Genomic DNA, 27,086 nt, shown 5'->3' with positions numbered 1-27,086 from the left:
GAAAGAGAGGCAAGATAGGAAAAATAACACGGCGTCCCGTTTCACCTTAAACAGCGAAAGTGGTGAGTGAGTAGTTCTCGTTCGAGAGCGGGAAAAAAATTAACCCAGTGGTAAGTTATTTTCACCCAACGGAGGCCTCAAATGACGCAAATTTGGGTTAATTCAAGAAAACCCAAATTTGACTTCTTCCACGGAAGAGCAGCGGATGCGTCGGTGCTTCTCTCTTTGTTTTCGACAACATTGCGGTGGGGCGAGGGATAAAACAACTCAACTTAGAGTTAAAACTTTAAGCAGTTTAGCCAAATTTGAGTTTTAAAAATTATTCTTTGGGTTATAATATTTTTCCGTGTATATTATTATATTTAGGCGTGTAATGATTATCGAACGTCATCAATGATGAACGTCAGCTCTCCTTTTTTCTCTCTCTTTCTCTCACGAGAGCAAAACATTTTGACAAGCCGATTTTGCAACATTTTTTTGGAGATTTCGGCGATTTTTGCAATGATTGGTTTGTGATAACTAGAACACGCATCAGAATTAGTGCAAATAATCCCGTTATCTCGGAAGTGAGTACGGAAAAGCAATTTCCCCATCCGCAGCTTGTGTTGTAGTTTCCAAGTTTGTTTTGGTGTGATGGTGCTGGACACTACGGTCAATCAGTCAGTCTCAAAGATGTCGGAAATTATCCAAAACGCACCAAGTTCTGCTTCATCGGATAGGTAAGTTTTTTTGTGGGTTTTAGTATAGATTTCAATCCGCAAGCCGTGAATAGATTGATGTCGCGAAATGTTCGTAATGTTCATCCAGATTGGATAGTTAGGATGTTGTTTGTGTTAGATTGCGTGATATTATTTTGTTGTTCAATGATACATCGTTTTTCCCTTTGGGAACACGTTTGTTTTAAAAATAGAACACATTCATTGAATTATCTAGGGCGGCCAAGTTTAGATGTAAATTCGAAATAACATATCGTAAGCTACCCAAAAACATATGAGCCACGAGGCAAACATTCATTACATGCCTAGGTATTTATTCATTTTCGAAACGGCAACATGTTAGGTTTTTCGCTTTAAATCATGTCGAGAAAAATATACCTATTAATGCTGCAAGGTTATTTTTTTTTGTAATAGATGTATTTTTTGCGCGTTCCGCCGTAGATTATCGGACAAAAATGTAGGGTGGGGCGGGGCAAGATGGGTAACCTAAGGATGGATCACCATAACTTTGTAAATACAAATCGTATTGGTTTGTATTCATCCGCTACTCTTTAATACACTAGTTAGCTATGCTAAAAGTCAATAAAAAGTTCATTAAATACAAACTATGATGGGAAACAAGCAGTTTTAAAAAGTGATCGATTTTGCGCCGTGAAAAAAGTGCGGGGCAAGATGGGTCACCTTTTAAATAATTTACATTTTCTCAACGAAAAACGTCAAAATATAAGAGTTGTTCCGTATTCATATATGCTCCATATCCATACTGAGTAAACAAGAGTTACTAGTAAACATTTTATAAATTTGTTTGGAATATAAAAAAAACTTTACGATTTGAGTGGTCCTAAGGCGACTTGAAAATCGATGTTTTTGAGCGTTCATTCCGCTTGATTGAAGTCATTTATGAGATAGTCTTGTAATAAAAAATAAATAACTTTTGAATGCTCCAAAAATACGTTCAAATTGAAGGTGACCCATCTTGCCCCGGGCCTAACTTTGTAAATACAAATCGTATTGGTTTGTATTCGTCCGTTACTCTTTATTACACTAGTTAGCTATGCTAAAAGTCGATAAAAAGTTCAATAAATACAAAATATGATGTTAAATAAGCAGTTTTAAAAAGTGATCGATTTTGCGCCGTGAAAAAAGTGCGGGGCAAGATGGGTCACCTTTTAAGTAATTCACATTTTCTCAACGAAAAACGTCAAAATATAATATTTGTTCCGCATTCATATATGCTCCATATCCATAATGAGTAAACACGGGCTACTAGTAAACATTTTATAAATTTATTTGGAACTAGCTGTACCCGGCAAACTTTGTCTTGCCTACTGCGTTTTTTGGCGTTTCAAGTCCAAGTCCCCCCGTGCAAAACGTATAAAAAATCGATTTCCAAAAACTCTATATTTCTCAATATTTTATGGCTCATAAACCTTCCTTGGGTGAAAACTAACAGAACAAAACAAAGATGTCCTGGATTGAACGTTCCGTTCGTGAGTTATGCGCGGTCCCACGTATGCCACTGCATTTTTATATATATAGATATATAAAACTTTACGATTTGAGTGGTCCTAAGGCGACTTGAAAATCGATGTTTTCACTAAAAAATTATCATAATTTGATGTTATAATTTTGAACATTCATTCCGCTTAATTGAAGTCAATTATAAGATAGTCTTGTAATAAAAAATAAATATCTTTTGAATGCTCCAAAAATACGTTCAAAATTGAAGGTGACCCATCTTGCCCGCGGCCGTTTATATGGAGATTATATGGAATGTATCGCATAAGAAAAATGACTAAAAACCATTTTATTTCTTATTTCCAATGAGAGTGAATAATTTTTCAATCAATGCCCCAAACTTGTGTATATTATTAACAAAATCAAAACATGAGTAATGCGCTCGAAAATGGCACTGACCCATCTTGCCCCGCGACCCATCTTGCCCCGCCCCACCCTAATCATAGTGGTTTCGCAGCGCGGTGTCACGAACACTAATGCAAATCTACTGGTTGAAAATATGCCCATTTGATTTTGCCGGGAACAGCTGATCTTTGTTTACTATTTTCAACCAGTAACTTAGGTAGTGTTCGTGCAATGCAGCGTGTACGTACACGCAACACCACTAAAAGCAGAAACCACTATTAAAATCTTTACATTTCTTTATAACGATCTTCAAAGACGTTCATATCAAAAATCGGATAGCGATCGTCATCATTTCTTAGAGAAATTTAAATAAAAACAAAGTAGCCTCAGATGTTGGTTCATTAGAAGGTGGTGCACAAAAAAAGACGAACCAGCCAAGGGCTGAAAGTCTCTATAATAAAGATAAATCAATCAATCAATGGTGCACAAATGAACAGCACCACCGATCAGAAAGAAGAAGACCCCAGGAACCTAAGTAACGAGCGTCTTGTGGCATTTGGGCTGGTGAACCTATTTTGGGCACTTTCCACTAACACTAATTCAATGCAAAATGATTTGGCCTTTTTATTCAGGGTTAGATAGGTACTGTACGCTACTGTACGTATCTCATCGTATGCCAAACATAAAATTATTAGATCTAAAATTACTTGGTTATAACAGCATGTGCCCAAAATAGGTTCGCCTGGTACAAAACCCTGCCCTGTCGTAATTCTGCAAAGTGGCGTGTGTATGCGACCATGACAATTTTGGCAAATTTTTGGTTATTGTGCATGGAATGTCAGGTCGTTCTCTTAATTTTCTTCCATGGATGCCAGATTGCGACTAGATCTTGCATTTTAATATGGCGTTGTTTCACCAAATATATACCAAAATACACAGTAAAACCGCTCAGCACTAAAATGTGTAAGCCCTACTCATAAGTGCAGACCACACAAAAATGTGTTACAGTTACACATTCTCAAAAAAACCTCGTCTAGATGCGAAATGTCGATATTTTTTTTGGTTTCCAAGGTCACTAGTAAACCTAGCTAGATTGCTGTACAAAATTTTTTGCAAATTTTCCAATTTTGCGGACACAGGAGCTGATTTTGTGAATGTGCAAGGGTTACACATTTTTGGTGTAGTCTGGAAATTATGCACTTTAGTGCTGAGCGGCGCTAGCGTGTACGTCGAAATTTGGAATGACGCTTACGTCACTTTGCAGAATTACGGCAGTGCCATCAAAAGTGGTCAAATATTTGCCATTGGTCAAATAGTGGAATGTTAGCTTTATAAGAGTGGCCTTGGAAGAGGTCCAAAAAAGACATATGAGGCCTGATTGGTTTATAGTTTTGACAGCTGTTATCTATACTATAGCTCTATTAGTCAAACATAATTTGTCGCAATAATTTATCGCTACAGGCTATTTATATTTTAAATAATCATCAAGGTCGGGTGGTTGCATCGTCCGCCATTGCTGCTGTTGTTAGTAAGATGCAAATCTCAACATCTACTCCTTATTATTGACTAGCGATGCACAATCGACTGAAGTTTCAGCGACATCAGTGCAGTGGAAAATGATGGCATTTGCATTTTTGCATCTTTAAGGCTCAAGCATTCGTCATCATTTTTCGGAATACAAAAAGCAGTTTTCTCGCTGAAAGTCAAAACATTCAACATGAAAATATATTCACTGCATTCTATTCCTCATGTGGAGTACAGTGAATATATTTTCATAGCAAAGACTTTTGTTTTGAACGCAAAAACTGCTTTCAAATGTTTGATGATGACGATGATTTCAATGACGAATTGTTCAACGTTAAAATGCATAATTTTGCATCTTCAAAATCGCGAGGCAAATTGTTAGAGAGGAAAGATGGCAAAAAATACACATCGTCCCGTGCGGCTAAAGCGATGAGTATTTTATCAGCGTTACATCTGTTTCTCTGTGGTGTAGCTTAGTGTTGAAATAATTTCATATTTTTTCTTGACTATATTCATTAGTGACTCAACTGAACAGAAGGAATCGATGGAAGACCCATTTTCGTCTACTGGATTGATCGAGTGCGATATACCAAAAGCTGGAGAAACTATGACCGAGTGTTGTCCGGCATCACCAACAACTGTTCCTGCTAAATCCAACCGGTCCAATTCGTCCGGTTCGCAAATTCGGTCACCAAAACCACGCCGGCAGCGTACAACATCGGTGAACCAGAATACAATCAATTCCAACGAAGCCATAATTCGTTCCAATAATCGAACAATTTACACTGCCGGAAGACCACCATGGTACAATTGTGCTGGCCAGCAAGTTGAACCTTTCGTAATTGGTAAAGTTCGTTGAATCTTTTCTTTGATCAAAGCACATTATCAAGCATTCTCGTTTATTGCAGGAATTTGTGGTGGAAGCGCATCAGGAAAAACTACCGTAGCTCAAAAGATAATCGAAAGCTTAGATGTGCCATGGGTTACACTGTTGTCCATGGATTGCTTCTATAAAATCCTAAATCAGAAACAACACGAGCAAGCCATTCGAAATGAGTATAACTTTGACCACCCTGATGCTTTCGATATCGAGCTGATGAAAGATGTGCTACAGCGTCTCAAGGAAGGACGCAAGGTGGAGGTTCCGGTTTACAATTTTGTCTCACATTCGAGAGAAATACATACGGTAAGTGATATGTGCAAATCAAAATAAAATTGAATTATAACTTTTTGTCTTGCCTAATTGTTTGGGTATTTTTTCATCAAATACATTTATTATATACCATCCTCGACGAGTCAACGAGCACTGTGACAAAAGAAAAAAAATGAGATTGGTTCCGGCCTTATAGTATATACCTATCAGGTTTGATTAACCCGATTGTTTTTTTTTTTGGCACGGGTCGTGCAGGGTTGTTACAACAGCGCGGATTTCGCGATTTTCGCGGATTTGGCGCGGATTTGCCCCTGGAATTCGGCCCTCGCGCGGATTTGGCGCGGAATTGGTTTTGCTGTTCCGCATGCAAATTTTGTACAAGATTTTACTCTGATTACCAACCAGCACTTGACGAATCCCATCGACGAACTTTGTTCTGTGAATCTTGTATATGAAAATACTGAGAGTTAATCCATTTTAGTGCTTAAAATAACTTTTATTCCCGTTGATATATGAATTCTAGAGCCTTTGGATCTTGGGAAATATGCTTCAGTAATAATTCAATACGAAATTGATCTAGAAAGCTCTGAACTAAACCAAGTTAGTTACATTACATCCAGTGTTTGGACGAAAAAGTGATCAGTGAACCACTCGGCAGTTTTTCTTCCCTTCTGTTGGTTCTGTTTCAATTACCAAGCGGTGTATGTTCTCTCGTCGAGTCGCATGGTTCACGAAGGAACACAAAGAGGATACTCCGATATAAACAAGCTGCGGCGATGAGCGGGCATCGCTAAGTGTAACACTTACCGATGATCGCTCATCGTTGGCTTGGGGCAACTGTGAATAATCGTTATTTTCATCAGTATTTAATGCGTTTTCGCTTTAAAAACGTGAAATACTATTTAATTTAACTGTATTCATGACGTTGCAGGTTGTGTAGTCACAATAAAAAAGAATTATGGCAATAAAATATTCTTACCGAATGCATCGCTTTCATTAGCGTCATCGAGCATCTTCTCTCTTGATTGCGCTCTCGTATCGAACCGGGTAAGAGAATGAACAGCATTTCGGGGAGCGTTCCCGAGCATGTTGGTTCATGAAATGTTACATTCGCGAATGTATCACTTGCTGAGCATGGACCATTCAGTGGTTCGCGATAAAAATCCACACACTGATTACATCTACAGTGTCGGACAAAACAATAAGACCAGCGGTCCTATTTCATACAAAATGGCCAAGTTTGACGATATGGTACTCGGTTTCTAGTAAACCGTTTTGGCTGAAATTTTGACAGCCGACTTGTAATTACGGGAATTTTGATTTGTATTAAATTGATTGAGTTCTGTTCACTACTTCAAAAGTTACAGATATACGGTGCGGCAAAATTCTAACACCAGATTTTTATGATGGTTATTCGTTGCAAATTCAATAAAAATATCCCCAAGTTTAAATTGCATCCTTAATTTCAGTACTTGTTTATCAATCATCAAGTAACAGATTCTCTCAAATATTCTTTGGTAATGGTAATCTGAAAGCGGTCCTATTATTTTGTCGTTTCGTATGTCTGTAAGTTTTGATGTAGTGAACAGAACTCAATCAATTAAATACAAATCAAAATTCACGTAACTCCATGGCGGTTGTCAAAACTTCAGCCAAATTGGTTCACTAGAAACCGAGCATCAGATCGTCAAACTTGGCCATTTTGTATGAAAAATGGCTGGTGGTCTTATTGTTTTATCCGACACTGTATGTAGTTTATTGTCGTAGCAATAAACTTCATTTTGCATAATTAGTTTTTACGACATAGGTATTTAAGTAAAAAATGCTAGCACTCTCTCACCTTTATAAATGATCATCTGACATAACATATTATCTATTGAATTTAGAGGAATGAACTAAACTTCGAGCTCTACTCCGAATACTTCTTAGAAATTCTATAACAAAATCCAAGTATGTAATCATCAAGGGTCTTCTTCAGAATGTGTTCCCGGAATTCCTCTAAGGATCTTTTCTGATATTGTTCTTAAGAACTTCTTGAATGAACTTTTTTATTGTTTTGGGTTAATGCTTTCATCTATAAGATTCTCGAGTGATTTGTTTCGTAATGCTCGATTTTTTTTCTGTAAAAAAATCCTGTAAAAATATCGAAAGAAAAAGAAAATTATCGAAAGAGCTTTCGACAAAACTAAAACATTTTTTAGTTCCCAAGTCGTGCATGGTGACTGTAGTGTATAACAAGCGCGCACGGCATTGGAACTGAGGGGACAAATTCGCTACGCGCATGGACATGGTACGATTGATCTTTTGAATACAAGTTTAAAAAAAATGGTTCTAAAAATTTTATTACAAATATTTCTCAGGAATCCATGGCTGGAGTAATCCATCTATCAGAAGCCACTAGAAAAGCTCCCGTAACAATAGATTTACCGTTGGAATTTTCAGAGCGGTACACCGCATAGTTATAACGCCCCTTCTAGTAGAAATCCTCAGATCATTTTAGAAAAACTGTCGAGGCACCATGAAGGAAATTTATAAAAAAGCATATAAATCCCTATGAGAAATAATGGTGAAAACTTTGGAGAAAACCCCTGATGAATCTTTGAAGGAATTCATGGATAAATAACTGGACAAGTACCTGGAGAAATTCTAGAAAAAAACCAGAAGGAAGTCTAAACCAGCAAGAAAATCTTAAAAAAATGCAACATTATCTTTCAGGAATTTTCCCAGTTTCCTCCAATGATTGCTGTAGAGATCTTTTTAGTATTTTAACTGAGAAGGAAGGTATTTTCTGTTTGTACAGGCATCTCCCCATGTGTTCCTCTTGGGATTTCTTCAGTATTTCCTCAAGACGCTGTCCATAAACAACGTAGACACATTTTTGACCATTTCAGATCCACCCTCATAGACTTTGTCCATACAAAGTTTTCGAAATTAGTTTGAAGCTTAGACTTTGACCAGACCACCCCCGCCCCCTAACAGTCTACATAATTCGTAGACGACCCCTAAGGTATTCTCCTTGGATAATACTTATCTAAAATTTAAGTTTCTTTTTATAATGTCTCACTGGGATTCTTCAGATATTACTACAGTCAGGTCTTTTTTTATGCGGTTTTCATTTACGCGGCCGCGTAAATGAAAACTCCATACAAAAAAAATTTCATCGTCTTATTTTTGCATGATTCGTCGAGAAATGGTGAGACTTTTTTTACGTGGGTTTTTGAATTTTGAACTGAGGTTTTTTTTACGCGGTACGTATCCTCCGCGTAAAAAAAAACCTGACTGTATTTTTTTTCAAATTTCTAAGGATTAGGGGAGACTGGGGAGACATGATCCCTTTTTCTTAATTTGTCTGTAACTTCAAGAAAAAACACAAAACTGGATCCGTTTTTCGTACAGAATGGAACGTAAACATCTATTGCAAGTTTACACACAACAGAAGGACTTTCAATTATTGTTAGTTTTCAAAACTGTGTTTTTATGGAGGCATGTCTTATGAGGTATTTTTCAAAAATGGGCCACAATTGATCCCTTTTTGAGCACATGGTTAATTTAAAGGGAAAATAACTCCAGAAGCTTCCTATTCATTTTCAATTCAAGTTTTCTTGTATTTTTGATGAATTTTATGAATTTGAAATTATAAGATTTCTTTAAATTTGTAAATTTTAAATTTGTAAAGCTGTATTTTGAAAATAGGGAGACTTGATCCCTCTTTTAATGGTGTGTAATAAAATAATAATTATCTGACACGTTTTATCATTGAATATACTAGAATTCCGAGTAAATAGAGGCTTCCAAATAGAATTTTATTTTTCACATGTATAATGTGTGTGTAATCCTCGGGGGATCAAGTCTCCCCATGTCACTTTTGTATATACCAAGCTGCATTAATTGAAATATTTATATAACAGCCTTATTTGAATAAATACGTTTGATAGTATTTTATTTACACTATGTGCTGTAAAATTTTGACACGATTTGGTTCAATTTTTATAAAGTTATTGAGATTTTTCTGAATCGCCTAAAAGATTCAAACCATCAGCCATTAAAAAATAATACAATGCACAATCAAAATCAATTGTAACCAAAACATTGTCGTCTGTCCAGATGTCGATTTGGAAAAAATATGCTAGGAAATAACTGTTTTTGATTCCGAGAAAATATGGGGGGAACAAGTCTCCCCAGGGATCAAGTCTCCTCAGTCTCCCCTACTCTCACAATGTCCTACTCAAATTCATGCTCATTATTTTAAGAATTCCTCGAAAAAGTTTGTATCAAGTACTGTATATAAAAACTTCGGAAATTCTTTCCATTTCATTCAGGTTTTATCAAGGGTTTTTAAGGTATAGCTTAATTATGGATGATTTTTTTTTAAATTTTTCCAATATTTTCTTTGCTAGAAATTTCTTTATAAATCTTTTTGTATATTCTCCTGAATGACGGGCTCTGGCAGATATCTCCAAGAACGCTCTGTAGATTGCTACAGCGATTTTACTAAAAATTCTTGAAGGAATATTGCTGAAAAAAAAACATGAAATAGAGTTGTGACAAAAGGTCTTCAAATTGCAGAAAGCTTAGAACATTTAAGATGAACTTCGTTATGTTACGAATCAACAGTTCAGCTTCCAACCGGCACTCAAATAGTTCATTCCAGTTGAAAGTGCCTTTTCTTTATACACTCGCGGATTTGGCGCGAATTTAATTTCACAATCGCGCGGATTTGACGCGGATTCAAATTTTGCTCGCGCGGATTTGGCGCGGATTTTTTTCCACGGTTCTTGTAACAACCCTGGTCGTGTAATCTGTGCGACGGTGTTCCGAATGGAACTTGTGAGTTCGTTGGATTCAGCTAAAGGCGCGTTCCAAATGTTCTCTGAATGTGAGTGCGGAAGGATTGTGGCCAAGCGGTTTGTTGTGACCACAAAAGTACTTCACCTCACTGACTTTTACAAAGGTGTGCAGTTTACGACACTGGGAAAGCTATTTTTCTTGGGTCGTTCTTACGACTTAAGATTTGTCCTCAAAAAAGTCTTTGGTCTAAGAACTTGTCACCTTAGGTTCCGAAGGGGCGCGGAACGATTGTAGCCAATCGTTGTGACTACAAAAGGACTTCGCCTCACCGACTTTGTAAATTTGGGTGACTGCTAGAGAATTTGGGATTGATTCGAATGATGTTACTCGCAAGACTGTTGCGCGATCAATGAATGCTTTATTGAAGCGGGGCCATCCGCTTGTATAGCCAAATCATGGGCCTTAGGGCTCACTTACTATGCTAAGAAGAAAAGAGAACCTTACAATTTTGGTTCCCAAACTTAAAACTAATATTCCCTTCCTGGGAGCGGACCTGGTGGGATGGTTAGAACACTAGACTATCACGCCGAGGACCTGGGATCGAATCCCACTCCCGACAAACTCACAAAATGTGAGTTCTTCCTTCGGAAGGGAAGTAAAGCGTGGGTCCCGAGATGAACTAGCCTAGGGCTAAAAATCTCGTTAATACAGATAAAAAAAAATATTCCCTTCCCTCACTACCTAATGCAAGTAGGCACGACCAATTTTTATGACTTCTGTACCTACTTGTTCTTAATCGTATTTGTTTTCCACCAAATATTCTAGATCTATCCCCCGCCTCGTTCTGGATGCACCAAGGCGCATTTTAATTCCAGGTTTTATTACCCTGTTTTTTCTGGCATTGGTTTCAGCTACTATCAATAGTTTTTGTTGATTAGCCGGCTACTGCGTTCTTGTGCGAAAGGGATCATGCCGGAATCACTCCTATAGCTACGATCCAACACCACCGCATCAGTACCCGCCGCATGGAGAACCTGCCCTCGGTGCCTTAGCACCGAGAATTTTACGACTTTTCATCATTTCTGAACCCGAGCCTCACGGCGCACCGGTTGGTGTCACTTTTCCCTTTTTCCCGTCGTGAGAGCTATCAGCGCACATGCAATGTCCAAGCGCATACCGCCGGGCGGACGATAGGTCATAAATAAAGTGTTTATTAGTTTTTCTCCTGCACGCCTCTACGTCTACGGCCGTGCGTGCTTGCCTTCGGTAGCTTGCTCAAGTGATCTGTACTATATGGAACATGCGTTCCCTTCTTGTGGTGCGTAGAAACATTGGCTGGCTGCAGTCAATGTCCCTGTACAATACATTTTTGGCTAGGTGGCCTTGTTACATCTGTTTTTGGCCTTGTTACATCTGTTACATTCGTTTTCCTTGCTTCTTTTGAGATAGGTCAATGTACTGGGATTGAGATCACTTGAGCGATTTCAAACATGATTGATTTAATTTGCGAAATATCGCTTTATTTATAACATCGACCAGCTGTGGAAGCAGACCGCTATAACTCAGTCAATTTTGAACCAATTGACTTGATTTTCGATAGTACTAATCTGCCGTCGGGCGCATAAATGTCACATGTTACATTTCGACATGTTTGAAGTTTTTATTTCAAACGTTATATTTTGATACATATTTTTGAAATATTTTGTGAATGTATGAATTCATACGTATTTCGATAATTGAATTGCGTTGAAGTCAATCAAATGCGACAACAGCTAAAGTTTATTTTAAATCTTCCAATGTGTTTTTGTGTTTTTCTGTGTTAACATGTGACATTTATGCGTTCGAGGGCAGTAATGATGCCCACATGTGTACTAAATTTCATGAGAAACGGTTTAAAATTCACTGAGTTATAACAAAAACCAGACCCGTGTAAAAAAAAGAATCGGGTGTATAAAGCCGGATCCAAAATAACTGAACGCTATGTCCCCACTCGTATATTAGTCCCATTTGATTTTTCATCACTTTTGAGTTTACGTTATGAATAGACATCGTTTTCAACCCTTTCCTTCCCACGACTTTGAACCACTAAACTGTTTATGATTGCAAAACTGTCCCATATGAATAGGAAACCCAGCAAATATGGGACTGGTATGCGATCATAGGCAGTGTAATAATTTATGTCGTTTTCGTTTTTGCGGCGGTGCTACACCGCTTCGTACTACACTTTTCGCTGAATAAACGAACATTTCCGGTGCAGTTGCATTGGTGTGCGTGTATAAACACCAAAATATTGACAACTTTGCCAACGCTGATTGGTGGACACGGTTTGCACCAGCTACACTCCCGATTTTTTGAGTGCTACACTATCGTGCGCGGTGCAGAAAAAGTGCTACACCGGTGTAGCACGAAAATCAAAAACGAACATTTTCGGTGCAAAAGTGCTACACCGGTGTAGCACCTCCGCAAAAACGAAAACGACATTAGTTTGAGGTTTCTTTCTGATTATCACGGGTAAAATAACACTTGTGGTTTGATCGACGATCTGGCCAAGAATTGACTGTCAAACGATAAACTGCAACGATCGACGCGCCACCATCTTTCGAATAGTGGAGGGTGTAGGTACTCTTTTCGCGGTGTTGTTTACGGTGAAACAACACCGCGAAAAAGGTACCTGTGCTCTCCAACATTCGAAAAATGGTGGCGCGTCGATCGTTCTACGCTAGCGATTTTGCGGTGGGGTGATGACGTTTGGAGGCGAATGGCAGCTCCTGGTTTATTCTCGCAACACGTCGCTTCTTACATGATAGATTTCTTTGTGTTGGTATAGTTCGAGCGCAACAGCATTGCGCGATTCTTACAATAATGGATCTGTCATTTGACAGTACACTACAGGCAGTAAATCTATGGCCAAAAAGCGTTTCTAAAAAGTGCTTGAACAAAAATTATTTCATATTCGCTACTTGTTTTCGAAATCAAATATTAAATTGATTGTAAATCAATAGGTTTTTGGTTGTTTATCAATAGTTCCACTCAGTGGCGCGAGGAGTGGGTAGGACAGGTAGGACATTCCCTACCCACAAAAAACGTTGGGTAGAACAGTTCATGTATTGTCCTACCCATGCACAGTGGGAAAAAATAGGTATAAAACGCGAATAAATTCAATATCTCTGCTCGGAGTGGATGGATTCGAATGAATTTTTGACACAAACTGCAAAAATCTCTACAGTTTCAGATAAGGAGGGCGTCATTCACCGCACGATGCTGGAAATCAGTGAATTTTGCTCGTTTTACCCCACTCTCTCTATCATAGATCTTTTAGAGAAAATCCTCATCTATTCCGAACTGGCGCGCAGAATAAATGATTTATTTAACTCGTATTTGTGTAAAAACTTCCATAGTATCGGCAATTTAACATAGGGTTGGTCCTGCCCTTATCGATTGCGTTCCACTCCGGGTGGAGATACATGTGAAATTTCAAAGAAATAGGGGATATCGGGGTTATTTGAAGATATTTCAATTTTTAAAGCCGTGCGGTGAGCCAAATCAGCTCCATTCGATAGTACGGAAGTTTTTACACAATCAGGACTAAAAAAAACATTTATTTTGCACTTCAGAAATTTTCGAAAAAGGTAAAAAAAGAGAGAGAGTGGGGTAAAACGAGCTAAATACATTGACTTCCAGCATCGTGCGGCGAATGACACGTTATCTGAAACTATAGAGAATTTTACAGTTTGTGTCAAAAATTCATTCAAATCCATTCACTCCGAGCAGAGATATTGAATTTATTCGCGTTTTATACCTATTTTTTCCCATTGTGCCATGATTTAAAGAGTAACAAAAAATATGAGTATAAATACATATACAGCATATTTTCTCCTAAATACAATCAATAACTTGAAACAAAACTTTTTGTATGAAACTATTATAAAACGAAAAAAAACTTGGTAGGGCCTTGTACCATTTGGACATGTGTACCTATTTTGGGCACTTGCTGCTATAACTAATTCAATTTAAAACCGATTGATTTGAATTTTTGTATAGAGTTAGGAACGTACAGTATCTTACTCTGTTCCAAAATTCAATTCATTCGGTTTGAAATTGACTTAGATATAGTGGCAAGTCCCCAAAATAGGTACACCTGCCCAAATGGTACAAGACCCTATTATATTTAGCAATTTCTTTCTTGATTCCTCCATAGATTCATTGAAGAAATTTTTCAAAGCCTTTCCCAAGCATTACTAAATGAATTGAATAAAGAATTATTTCCATAAAAACGCCATTGTGAAATGTTGCTAAATTTTATGAAATATTTGTCCAGAAATACCGTAGTAAACTCCATTGATATATGGCATTATTGTAGGAAAGATAATATCAGAAATTGCTTTTTTTCACATATCCTTCCACGATTTTCATCAATATTTACAAATGATATTACCTGCCTGGGTTTCTCTAGTGATTTCTCTTGAAATAACTCTAAAAATAGACAAATTATATCAAGAAGCCAACGAGTAGACAGGAAATGCAGTTGGGATTCTATAAAATATACTGTCAAAACTTCACCACTGTTCGGATATCTTTTTGCCATGCTTGAACACCTATTGATAGCAGGGTTAGTATTCCTAATCTTTCATTCGATGTCCACTGGACTAAGGTTCCGATGCATGGTCAATATCGGTAATCATTTCTTGGCATTCTCGTTAAACCCCCTCAATCATTCATTCCTCAACACGGGACACCTGACACCTTGGATTGGGGTTACCTCTTTGGTGGACTTTTACCCCCGGAACAGGTGGTCCGTAATGCTATTCTAAACCGGCAACTACACGGTCAAAGTAGAGGGTTAATGTACTTTCAAAAACAATAATAATAATTGCCGTTTTTGTCATCACGTGAGAAAAAAGATACCAAATCATGAGCGTCCCATGTTAAAAGTGTCCGCATAACAGTTTCCTCCCGGATTTTCGTACCATGTAACACCTGAACTGTGTAGTTTGTAGTAAATGTAATATTTTCCAGAGTCATGCATTGAGGTGCAGAGCAGTATGTGCAACTTTTGAAATTATCGAAATGTTTTCCATAAAGTTTTACATGGAAACGAATTTTCAAACTTCAAATGCCTTTTTTCAATCCCTATACAAATGGGACAGTTTTGCGAGTGGGGGCAGTATAGAAACTGAAAGAAAACTAACTGCACGTAGTACAGTTTGATTAAATAGTAACTACCACAATATGCATCTTCTGCAATTTTTTGTAGTTTTTTTTTATTTATCGCTTAAGCTCATTTAAAGTTATTTTGTCCACTAAGGCAGTACGTGAGCAATGAATTACCTACATCGGCTGTTTTCCTACTCTCCGCATCGACCAATGTGGCGCTAGCTTCTATGCGCGAAAAATCGCTAAAAGTAAATCGCAAAAATATTGTATGGCTAATACAATCTAAAGGCAAATTTCTCGAAGTGGAACACATTATTCGAAAAAATATTTGGTAGTGGTTGTGCACAATGGTGACCACTATTAAGGCTACCAAATATTTTTTTCGGGAAAAGCTTTCTATTTCAAGTAATTTGAGTTAAGATGCATTTCGCCATACAAAATTAAATTGATTTACTCCTGCTGATCAACTGTGGCTGCGCGCAAAGCGGGTAGTCCATTCCAAGTCTTCTTATTCTACACTTCTCTCTCTCCAATGGACTACCCGCTTGGTGCACACCCACAGTTGATTATCAGGAGTAAATCCATTTTATTTTGTATGGTGAAAAGCATCTAAATTTGAATTACTTGAAATAGAAAGTTTTTATTGAAAAAATATTTGGTAGGCTTAATAGTAGTCACCATTGTGCACAACCTCTACCAAATATTTTTTCGAATAATGTATTCCACTTCGATAGATTTGCCTTTAGATGCTATTCGCCATACAATATTTTTGCGATTTACTTTTAGCGATTTTTCGCGCATAGAAGCTAGCGCCACATTGGTCGATGCGGAGAGTAGGAAAACAGCCGATGTAGTTAATTCATTCGTGCGAAGCGTTGCGATAGGAATGGTCACAAATCACACCCCATAATTTCTTCACAAATCCGATGAGTTTGGCGATTTTGCCTAATTGTTTGGGTAATTTTTCATCAAACACAACTCACGAGCAAAGTGACAAAAGAAGAAAATGAGATTTGTTCCGGTCTCATAAAAAACCGTCTTCAGCCAGAGGCTGTACAGACTGAACGAAACTAACACTATAACGGACACGACACACATTACGAGCACCAGTGGATACAAGGAAGAAATATTTCTTGTGAAAAATTCATCATTCGGAGCGGGAATGGAACACTTACTCCTTGGCATGGTACGGTTATAGGGTAAGGCGGGGCAAGATGGGTCGCGGGGCAAGATGGGTCAGTGCCGTTTTCGGGCGCATTACTCATGTTTGGATTATGTTAATAATTTTGTTAGATAACCAGCATGAATATACAAAAGTTTAGGGCATTGATTGAAAAATTATTCACTCGCATTAGAAATAAAAAATAAAATAGTTTTTTAGCCATTTTTCTTATGCGATACATTTCATATAATCTCTATATAAAAGGCCGCGGGGCAAGATGGGTCACCTTCAATTTTGAACATATTTTTGGAGCATTCAAAAGATTATTATTTTTTTATTACAAGACTATCTCATAAATGACTTCAATCAAGCGAAATGTACACTCAAAATTATAACATGAAATTATGATAATTTTTTAGTGAAAACATCGATTTTCAAGTCGTCTTATGACCACTCAAATCGTAAAGTTTTTTATATTCCAAATAAATTTATAAAATGTTTACTAGTAGCTCTTGTTTACTCAATATTGATATGGAGCATATATAAATGCGGATCAAATCTTATATTTTGACCTTTTCCATTGAGAAAATGTGAATTACTTAAAAGGTGACCCATCTTGCCCCGCACTTTTTTCACGGCGCAAAATCGATCACTTTTTGAAACTGCTTATTTAACATCATATTTTGTATTTAATGAACTTTTTATCGACTTTTAGCACAGTTAACTAATGTATTAAAGAGTAGCGGACGAATACAAACCAATACGATTTGTATTTACACAGTTACGGTGATCCATCCTTAGGTGACCCATCTTGCCCCGTCCCACCCTACGCTTGGTGACTAAGTTAACCCTTTCTTTCCCACAAAGTTTTTTGACATTTAAAAATAGATAAAATGATTTCTGAAAAAATCACCAGAACAAAAGATGTATAGTTTTACTCCAAAATATCGTTAGAAATGAAAAATTTGATTTTTTGGATGGATCACCTGTGATCCATTGGGAAGATGGATGCACTGAATTCACATATATAAATTTTGCTTTGTTTATTTGTATATGTTCCCAATGGATCACTGATGATCCACATGTTTGTTCATAAAATTAGTGTTTTATCGTCAACTTGTTTGTGAAACGGTATTTTATTGTGCTAATATACATACTGTAGGGCATGCTAGTATTTTTTTCCGTTGAAAATAATGTTCATGTTTCGGAATATTGAATATTCAAATATTGTTTGAATTAAAATAGAAAAAATACCGACTTTCGCTTAATCATTTAGCTCCAGAATAAAAAAGAGCAGAGAAATTTTGACCAAACTTGGCATAATAGTTCATTAAACTAAAGTGACCAGATATATTTTGCTCTGATGCGGGACACAGCTTTACTGAACCAGGATGTCGACTACCTGGAAAGCCAGGGACTGTTAGGGAATTTATTTCTGGGCTTGGAAAATCAGAGAACGTCAGGGAATTTCACGGAGAATTTGGTTGATGATCAGGGAACTTTTTCACGACACTCAGTAGATTAGATATTAGATCTCAACAAGGAAATTATGGAATTTGGAAAACTAGCTTATGGCGAAACTGGAAGCATTTCCTCATTTTTTCAGTTTTTGATTATTTTTTTTAAATATTGAAGCAATATTTTCAAAAACGGTTTTCGTATACATGTAGAGTATGGATCAATGTATCTTCTGATGTTTTTTCGTGGAATTTCGTTCAAAAATGGTTTCTTTAAAAATGAAAAACATTTTCCACCACGAAAAAAAAATCAGAAGACCTTGATCTATAGATAAAACTATTTAATTCTCTTCTTTTTTGTTACTTTCAGAAAACAATGTACGGTGCGAATGTAATAATTTTTGAAGGCATTCTCACCTTCCACAATCCGGAAATTCTTAAAATGTTGGACATGAAGATCTTCGTCGATACGGATTCTGACATTCGCCTTGCGAGGCGCCTGAAGCGAGACATTCAACAACGAGGTCGTGATTTGGAAGGAGTGCTGAAACAGTATTCCACGATGGTTAAACCAGCATACAGTAGTTACATTGCTCCAACGATGGCGCATGCTGACATCATTGTTCCTCGAGGTTCTAGCAATGTCGTGGCTATTCAGCTTATCGTTCAACACGTTCATACGCAGTTGCAACTGGTAATATTGGTATTTGATATTGTTACAGTTACTGTTAATTATTTGTTTTGTACTCTTTTTCAGCGAGGATTTAAACTGCGAGAAGCGTTGGCACACTCTTATATTGGCCAACCAATGCCCGATTCTTTGAAATTGTTAGCTATGACACCGCAGGTACTAAAATCTTTAACTGTATCTGTTATACACCGTGTCCAATAAGTTCTCATACAAAATCAAATTGAATTTATTTCACATCTGTAATTGAGATTTTAAAAAAGTAGTTTATTTATTGAAAGGTCAACTAACATTGAACAAATTCTGCATATGTTTTGGTATTAACTGTCTTTTAGCTGATCGCTTATGTGTCGGTAAGTCTATTTCAGCTGGCACGCACATGACATCATTTCATAGGCATTTCGTCTCATTTTAACAAGTAATGATTTTAAGTTGAAACAAATTAGGTTCCTATACTTACCATTGCTAGCAACTATGACCAGAAGAGAAAAAAATATGAGAATCTGTATTGATGAAGTAAGAAGCCGTTTTACGTTGTACAAAATGATAAATGATAAAATGAAACGTATATTAAACAAAAAGAGTTGCCCAGCAACTCCTATCCCTACCTCCACGCGGTACCGGCCGGAAACTATGAGCAACCTTAGGGAAGATCGGGTAACCAATCCCGGTGGGACCTTTGGTCGTAGGCTGACAGGGAAGGGGGGGTTTGCTTCGGCAAACCTGAGCGTCTGTTCTCCAGGAGGAGCGGCTCACAACAGCGTCTGATCCCCATGTTAGGGGCGGCTGATCTACGTCCGAGTGCCAGGGAAGGACTCTAAGCTCAACTGTGCACTATGGTCCTCCGGAAAGTAGGGGGTTGGTGTCAGGCCCTACGAGCCAACCGTAAAAAACCATTGTAACGGAAAATCAGCAACAGAATAATACGAACCGAGACCAACGGCAACGACCCCAGCGAACAAAAAGGACTTGCGATTGGAAACTCGGTACGTGGAACTGCCGATCTCTCAACTTCATTGGGAGCACCCGCATACTCGCCGATCTACTGAAGGACCGCGGGTTCGGCATCGTAGCGCTGCAGGAGGTGTGTTGGACAGGATCCATGGTGCGAACGTTTAGAGGTAATCATACCATCTACCAGAGCTGCGGCAACACACGCGAGCTGGGAACAGCTTTCATCGTGATGGGTGATATGCAGAGGCGCGTGATCGGTTGGTGGCCGATCGACGAAAGAATGTGCAGGTTGAGGATCAAGGGCCGATTCTTCAACTTCAGCATAATAAACGTGCACAGCCCACACTCCGGAAGTACTGATGATGACAAGGACGCATTTTACGCGCAGCTCGAACGCGAGTACGATCGCTGCCCAAGCCACGACGTCAAGATCATCATAGGAGATTTGAACGCTCAGGTAGGCCAGGAGGAGGAATTCAGACCGACGATTGGTAAGTTCAGCGCCCACCAGCAAACGAACGAAAACGGCCTACGACTCATTGATTTCGCCGCCTCCAAAAATATGGCCATACGTAGCACCTTTTTCCAACACAGCCTCCCTTATCGTTACACCTGGAGATCACCACAGCAGACGGAATCTCAAATCGACCACGTTCTGATTGACGGACGGCACTTCTCCGACATTATCGACGTCAGGACCTATCGTGGCGCCAACATCGACTCCGACCACTATCTGGTGATGGTCAAACTGCGCCCAAAACTCTCCGTCATCAACAATGTACGGTACCGGCGACCGCCACGGTACAACCTAGAGCGACTGAAGCAACCGGATGTCGCCTCAGCATACGCGCAGAACCTCGAAGCCGCGTTGCCAGACGAGGGCGAGCTCGATGAGGCCCCTCTAGAGGACTGCTGGAGTACAGTGAAAGCAGCCATCAACGACGCAGCCGAGAGCACCATCGGGTACGTGGAACGGAATCGACGGAACGAATGGTTCGACGAAGAGTGCAGGACGGTTTTGGAGGAGAAGAACGCAGCGAGGGCGGTAATGCTGCAGCAAGGGACTCGACAGAACGTGGAACGTTATAAACAGAAGCGGAAACAGCAGACCCGCCTCTTTCGGGAGAAAAAGCGCCGCCTGGAAGAAGCGGAGTGTGAAGAAATGGAACTGCTGTGCCGTTCCCAAGAAACACGGAAGTTCTATCAGAAGCTCAACGCATCCCGCAACGGCTTCGTGCCGCGAGCCGAAATATGCAGGGATAAAGACGGAGGCCTCTTGACGGACGGACGTGAGGTGATCGAAAGGTGGAAGCAGCACTTCGATCAGCACCTGAACGGCGTGGAGAACGTAGGCACGGGAGCCCACGGCAACGGAAGAAACGACGACGTCAGTGCAGCGGAGGACGGAAATGAACCAACTCCCACGCTGAGGGAAGTTAAGGATGCCATTCACCAGCTCAAAACCAATAAAGCAGCTGGTAAGGATGGTATCGCAGCTGAACTCATCAAGATGGGCCCAGAAAAGTTGGCCACCTGTCTGCATCGGCTGATAGTCAGGATCTGGGAAACCGAACAGCTACCGGAGGAGTGGAAGGAAGGGGTAATCTGCCCCATTCACAAGAAAGGCGACCATTTGGAATGTGAGAACTTCAGGGCGATCACTATTTTGAATGCTGCCTACAAAGTGCTATCCCAGATCATCTTCCGTCGTCTGTCACCTAAAACAAATGAGTTCGTGGGAAGTTATCAAGCCGGCTTCATCGACGGCCGGTCGACAACGGACCAGATCTTTACCGTACGGCAAATCCTCCAGAAATGCCGTGAATACCAGGTCCCAACGCACCACCTGTTCATCGACTTCAAAGCGGCATACGATAGTATCGACCGCGCAGAGCTATGGAGAATCATGGACGAAAACGGCTTTCCTGGGAAGCTGACTAGACTGATTAAAGCAACGATGGACGGTGTGCAAAACTGCGTAAGGGTTTCGGGTAAACTATCCAGTTCATTCGGATCTCGCCGGGGACTGCGACAAGGTGACGGACTCTCATGTCTACTCTTCAACATCGCGCTGGAAGGTGTGATGCGACGAGCCGGGCTCAACAGCCGGGGAACGATTTTCACAAAATCCGGTCAATTTGTGTGCTTTGCGGACGACATGGACATTATCGCTAGAACATTTGGAACGGTGGCAGAACTGTACACCCGCCTGAAACGCGAAGCAGCAAAGGTCGGACTGGTGGTGAATGCCTCAAAAACAAAGTACATGCTGGTAGGCGGAACCGAAAACGACCGGATCCGTCTGGGTAGTAATGTTACGATAGACGGGGATACTTTCGAGGTGGTGGAGGAATTCGTCTACCTCGGATCCTTACTGACGGCTGACAACAACGTGAGCCGAGAAATTCGGAGGCGCATCATCAGCGGAAGTCGGGCCTACTACGGGCTCCAGAAGAAACTGCGGTCGAAAAAGATTCACCCACGCACCAAATGCACCATGTACAAAACGCTGATAAGACCGGTGATCCTCTACGGGCACGAGACATGGACCATGCTCGAGGAGGACCTACAAGCACTCGGAGTTTTCGAGCGACGCGTGCTAAGAACGATCTTCGGCGGTGTGCAGGAGAACGGTGTGTGGCGGAGAAGGATGAACCACGAGCTCGCTGCACTTTACGGCGAACCCAGCATCCAGAAGGTGGCCAAAGCCGGAAGGATACGTTGGGCAGGGCATGTTGCTAGAATGCCGGACAACAACCCTGCAAAGCTGGTGTTTGCAACGGATCCGGTTGGCACAAGAAGGCGTGGAGCGCAGAGAGCACGATGGGCGGACCAGGTGGAGCGTGACTTGGCGAGCATTGGGCGCGACCGAGGATGGAGAGCGGCAGCCACAAACCGAGTATTGTGGCGTACTATTGTTGATTATGTCTTGTCTTAATGATGTTGAACAAATAAATGTATGTATTAAACAAAAATGTCTCTTTTCCTGTTTTAATGAGATTTGTTGTATTAAAAAAGCATGGCTGCATCTTATCGTGTTGATGCACACCATTCTCACTTCTAAAACATGCTTGTATCCCTATTGTGGTAAATTTTATCCAGAATTTACTTTTTTATGATGTTCATCTTAAATATAACGGTCATTTTCGAGGAAATCAGTCCAAGTTAAGCATACTTGCAAATTTCATACCATATTAATTGTTTTATCCTTAGTATATCCATTTAGTACGATACTTGGGATAAAAACTCAAAATTTAGCCTTATGGACTCTTTTTAGCTACCGGAGAATGAAAAACTTTTCGAACATTTTTCTTGCGTGTCGGAGCAAACAGATATCAGAAAACGGAAGTGAAAATAGAGTTATTCTAAACCGTGCGCTTTATTTAATCAGTATTATGTGGCCCTACAATACATGCATTCATTTTGAAAATATGAATCACAGATGTAAAACAGAATTATATTTTCTAAATTTGTATTTTGTATGAAAACTTATTGGACACGGTGTATTTGTCATGCTTTAACAATCATTGTCCGCGTTTCAGGTGAAAGGTTTACACACCTTTATTCGTAATGCCAGCACACCCAGAGATGAGTTTATTTTCTACTCGAAACGTTTGATCAGATTAGTTTTGGAATACGCTCTTAGTCTGTTGCCGTTCAAAAATGTCGAGGTGGACACTCCACAGGGCGTTCTGTATGAAGGCAAAAGGATGGCTTGTCAGAAGATTTGTGGCGTGTCAATTCTGCGCGCTGGCGAAACGATGGAACAAGCAGTCAGCGACGTTTGCAAACATATTCGGATTGGGAAAATTCTCATTCAAACGAATCAGCTTACTGGTGAGCCAGAGGTGAGTATCGGTATCGCGGCATCCGCATGTTACAATGGAAAATTTGCTTTCGTTAATTGCAACAAGTTTGCAATACTATTTTAACAACATTTTATTCATTAGTGGGCTTCGTGGCCGTGCGGTTAGCGACGTCAACCGTTTAGGCGTATTGTGAGTGCCACGGAGTGAGGGTTCGATTCCCGCTCCAGTCGGAGGAAACTTTTCGTCAAACGAAAAATCCTCCACTGGTCCACTGGGTGTTCCGTGTGGTCCGTTGCCTAATGTTAGTGAATGTTCAGTCTGTGCAACCTCTGGTTGAAGACGGTGTAGTGTCTTTTTAAAAAATCCCTGGCCAAGTTCGCAGGGGTTGACGGTATTAAAGTGAAGGAGATTCATATTGATTATTGTAATGTAGTGTTCTTTAGTGATACATATCACCTTTTTAACACTTTAATGCGCCTCCAACGGTTCATCACGAACCGGCTGCTGCAGATGGAGTATGGCTGATCATATGCATCAGACATGCTCGATAAACACAGAGGAACCGCCGGGGCTCAGTAGAGTCTGTTCTCAAACAATAGTTTCAAGTCGGTTGGATTTGAGAAGGTTTTGATGATCGTTGCAAATCCAAATAAAGGTATTGTAGGATTTGTGACAGGTTTTGGAACCTTTTACAGCCAGCTGGCTTCAAAATGTTTGGGCTTTCTTTCCCACGTTTCTCGGTTCATTTTGATTCGTAATTTATTATTGTCATAGTCACTTTTTCGAGTTTTGACTATGTTGGTCATATTTAAATCAACCGAAGAATTAATAGAGGGAAGAAGATTTGCAGCACTTAATTGTGCTGATAGATTCGAAGCTAACGTGCGAACACTCAAACGCATTGTTGATGTCAATGCGTTCGACGTGACATTATGGACAATAACTGACTGCTTTTTATTAACTGAACAACGTTACCTACTTACTGATCTTTATTTCGAAGATGGTTACATTCGTATTTTTGTTCAGATGGAACTCATTAAACATGATAACCCTTTCATGCCACTACAATGGCTTATCTAGGTAGGACCGATAGGACAATTGAACGAATTTGAAATTTCATAGTTTTTGTAGGGCGATTAAAACATAATAGTTGACAAGCAATCTCTATTATTTTTAAATTTTTATTGAAATGGTCAGATGATTTGGTGTATTTCTGTTTATCTCTTAGGCGCTGTCCATAAACTACGTAGACTTAATTTTAGCAATCTGAGACCCCCCCCCCTCCTCCCCCTTGTAGACTTTCCGTCGATACAAAATTTTTGAAATTTGTAAGGACCGTAGACTTTAGCCAGACCCCCCGTCCCCCCTCAGAGTCTACGTAGTTTATGGACAGATGGTATTATAATACAAACACAAACATATCAGGAGTTCAGTTACATATTTCTGTGGGTCTTGGGCCGATGACAATTTAAGGACACAAGAGAAGAACACAGAGAAGTAGAAAACGATTAGCAAAATCAAGAAAACAATTTGACACAGGACCGACTATATTTTAACATACGGCACGGGGTTCGAATGATTCGAAAAAAAAAAATAAACATACGACAACTAACCTTAAATACAGAAAACCATTTTGAACCATATAACAAAACCAAACAAGAAGACAAACACAAACACTACATAGGCAAATCCTGACTGACTGACCAATGGATTAACTACATCGGCTGTTTTCCTAGTCTCCGCATCGACCAATGTGGCGCTAGCTTCTATGCGCGAAAAATCGCTAAAAGTAAATCGCAAAAATATTGAATGGCGAATAGCATCTAAAGGCAAATTTATCGAAGTGGAATACATTATTCGAAAAAATATTTGGTAGTGGTTGTGCACAACGGTGACTACTATTATGCCTACCAAATATTTTTTCAGTAAAAGCTTTTTACTTCAAGTAATTCAAGTTTAGATGTTTTTCACTATACAAAATAAAATGGATTTACTCCTGCTGATCAACTGTGGGTGTGCGCCAAGCGGGTAGTCCATTGAAAACATTCCAATCTTCTACACCGTAACTTTCTCAGTCAGTTTGCAACAGTGTCTTAATGGATATCATTCTCCGCGTACGTCTGGCAAACTGCTTCTGAAAGATTACGCACTCTTTCCTATCTTCAAGTCTAGTGTAGAGGTTTCAAGTCTATTCAGAGTGCAGCTAAAAACCTAACAAAAAAAACATTTCATTTAATAAAATGTAGGTAGTTTTTTATCCCTCTCCATTAGTATTATGTTTCCAGTTCTAATTCCGACATTGTGTATAACGCAAGGCAAAAGCAGCGCATGTAAAAGAAAAAAAAAAACGTCGCTAATTCGGTTTTGAACTGGAAACATAATAGTATTCCTTGTGTAGACCTCTAAAATACACTAGGTGCCTTTTATTTGCGATGTTCTTTTAGACCCGCGGTCACCAAAGTGCGGCCCACGGGCCGCATGTTACGTCCAATTCTCTATGTTCTCGTAGAATTCCTTGCAATATAATGTTTCTTATGGAAGTTGTTCTACTCCTGAAATAATTAAGAATAACGTGTTGAATGATTGACAAATCGATCCCGGTGTTTTACAATACGCGCAGTTGGAAAAATGGGCTTGAGGATCACTGTTTTAGACTGACAAGCAGTCTTGTAGAATGATTTTTTTTTTCAAAAAAGGAAAAATACTGAATTTCTGCACGAGAAAAAAAATCAAACCTCTGAAAATCACAAAACGATTCGAGTTCATGAAAAAAAGTTTTTGAGCCATACCATATCGACAAAATGAGATTTTATTATTTATTGTTATTTCTTTATGTTAAACAGCGTTGCCTTGTTAGTCGCTTTTCAGTCATTAACTTTTTTCACATGTGTCAGATCACTTTGCGGCCTTTGAAGGGCTGGTTCCTCGTTAAATGTCCAACAGAAATCATTCATCAGTATTTTAAGGGGCTAAGGGATGATATATGGTGGTTTTTGTATGAAGCAGGTATTTTCCACATAGCATGAAAACTTAGAATAGCGGGCGCTAAAATAGTTTCTCCGATCGAGCTAACATTTTGCAAAGTTTTTAGGGATCAAAATGAAACCCAAAAAGTGTGCAAGCGAACACATTATTTCTGTCCGCGGCTAATATATAGTATGTATTCACTTTCAGCTGTACTATTTACGTCTCCCTAAGGACATAAAGGATTATAGGGTGATACTGATGGACGCTACTGTTGCTACAGGTGCTGCTGGTTAGTTGCATGTTTGCGTTAGTTTTGTTTCCATGTTCAATATATACCATGCAATACAATTTCAGCAATTATGGCTATACGCGTGCTGCTGGATCACGATGTTCCTGAGGAAAATATTATGCTTGTTTCTCTACTGATGGCCGAGATTGGTGTACACTCCATTGCCTACGCCTTTCCTAAAGTGCAAATCGTAACGTCCGCACTAGACCCGGAGATCAACGAGAAATTCTATGTCATCCCCGGTATAGGTAACTTTGGTGATAGATATTTTGGCACTGAACCAACTGACACGGAAATTCTATATGAATAACTTGTCCAATCAATAAACGTGAAGTGAATCAAAATGCTGTTTATTTTATTAACAATATCACCAAACTTAGTTTTTTTTATCTTAATAACTTCTTATTTATTTAGTAAAAGCAATATTTTTTTTTCTGTTCGGGACATAAACCGCTGCACACTGGAAAAAATAGGTATAAAACGCGAATAAATTCAATATCTCTGCTCGGAGTGGATGGATTCGAATGAAATTTTGACACAAACTGCAAAAATCTATACAGTT

The 27,086-nt window shown here is 39.3% G+C and overlaps 1 protein-coding gene across 1 annotated transcript; it reads left to right on the top strand.

Annotated features, from left to right (window-relative positions):
* Window positions 1-430: 430 nt before the first annotated feature.
* LOC109414995 (uridine-cytidine kinase-like 1) lies at window positions 431-26,868 on the top strand. The gene is made up of 8 exons (XM_029873114.2): window positions 431-719; window positions 4,623-4,948; window positions 5,012-5,289; window positions 18,188-18,511; window positions 18,575-18,664; window positions 23,002-23,307; window positions 26,443-26,524; window positions 26,590-26,868. Exons 1-8 carry the CDS (start codon window positions 634-636, stop codon window positions 26,832-26,834), a joined length of 1,737 nt encoding a protein of 578 aa, XP_029728974.1. The 5' UTR covers window positions 431-633; the 3' UTR covers window positions 26,835-26,868.
* Window positions 26,869-27,086: the final 218 nt, after the last annotated feature.

The sequence above is a fragment of the Aedes albopictus genome, chromosome 2 (genome assembly GCF_035046485.1).
Source record: "Aedes albopictus strain Foshan chromosome 2, AalbF5, whole genome shotgun sequence".
Classification (NCBI taxonomy): Eukaryota; Metazoa; Arthropoda; class Insecta; order Diptera; family Culicidae; genus Aedes; species Aedes albopictus.
This window is presented reverse-complemented; position numbering and strand designations above follow the sequence as displayed.

Coding starts and splice junctions, on each gene's coding strand:
- LOC109414995 (XM_029873114.2), top strand. CDS start 634: ATGGTGCTGGACACTACGGTCAATCAGTCAGTCTCAAAGATGTCGGAA. Junction 4,949..5,011: donor AGTTGAACCTTTCGTAATTG/GTAAAGTTCGTT, acceptor CGTTTATTGCAG/GAATTTGTGGTGGAAGCGCA. Junction 26,525..26,589: donor TGTTGCTACAGGTGCTGCTG/GTTAGTTGCATG, acceptor ATACAATTTCAG/CAATTATGGCTATACGCGTG.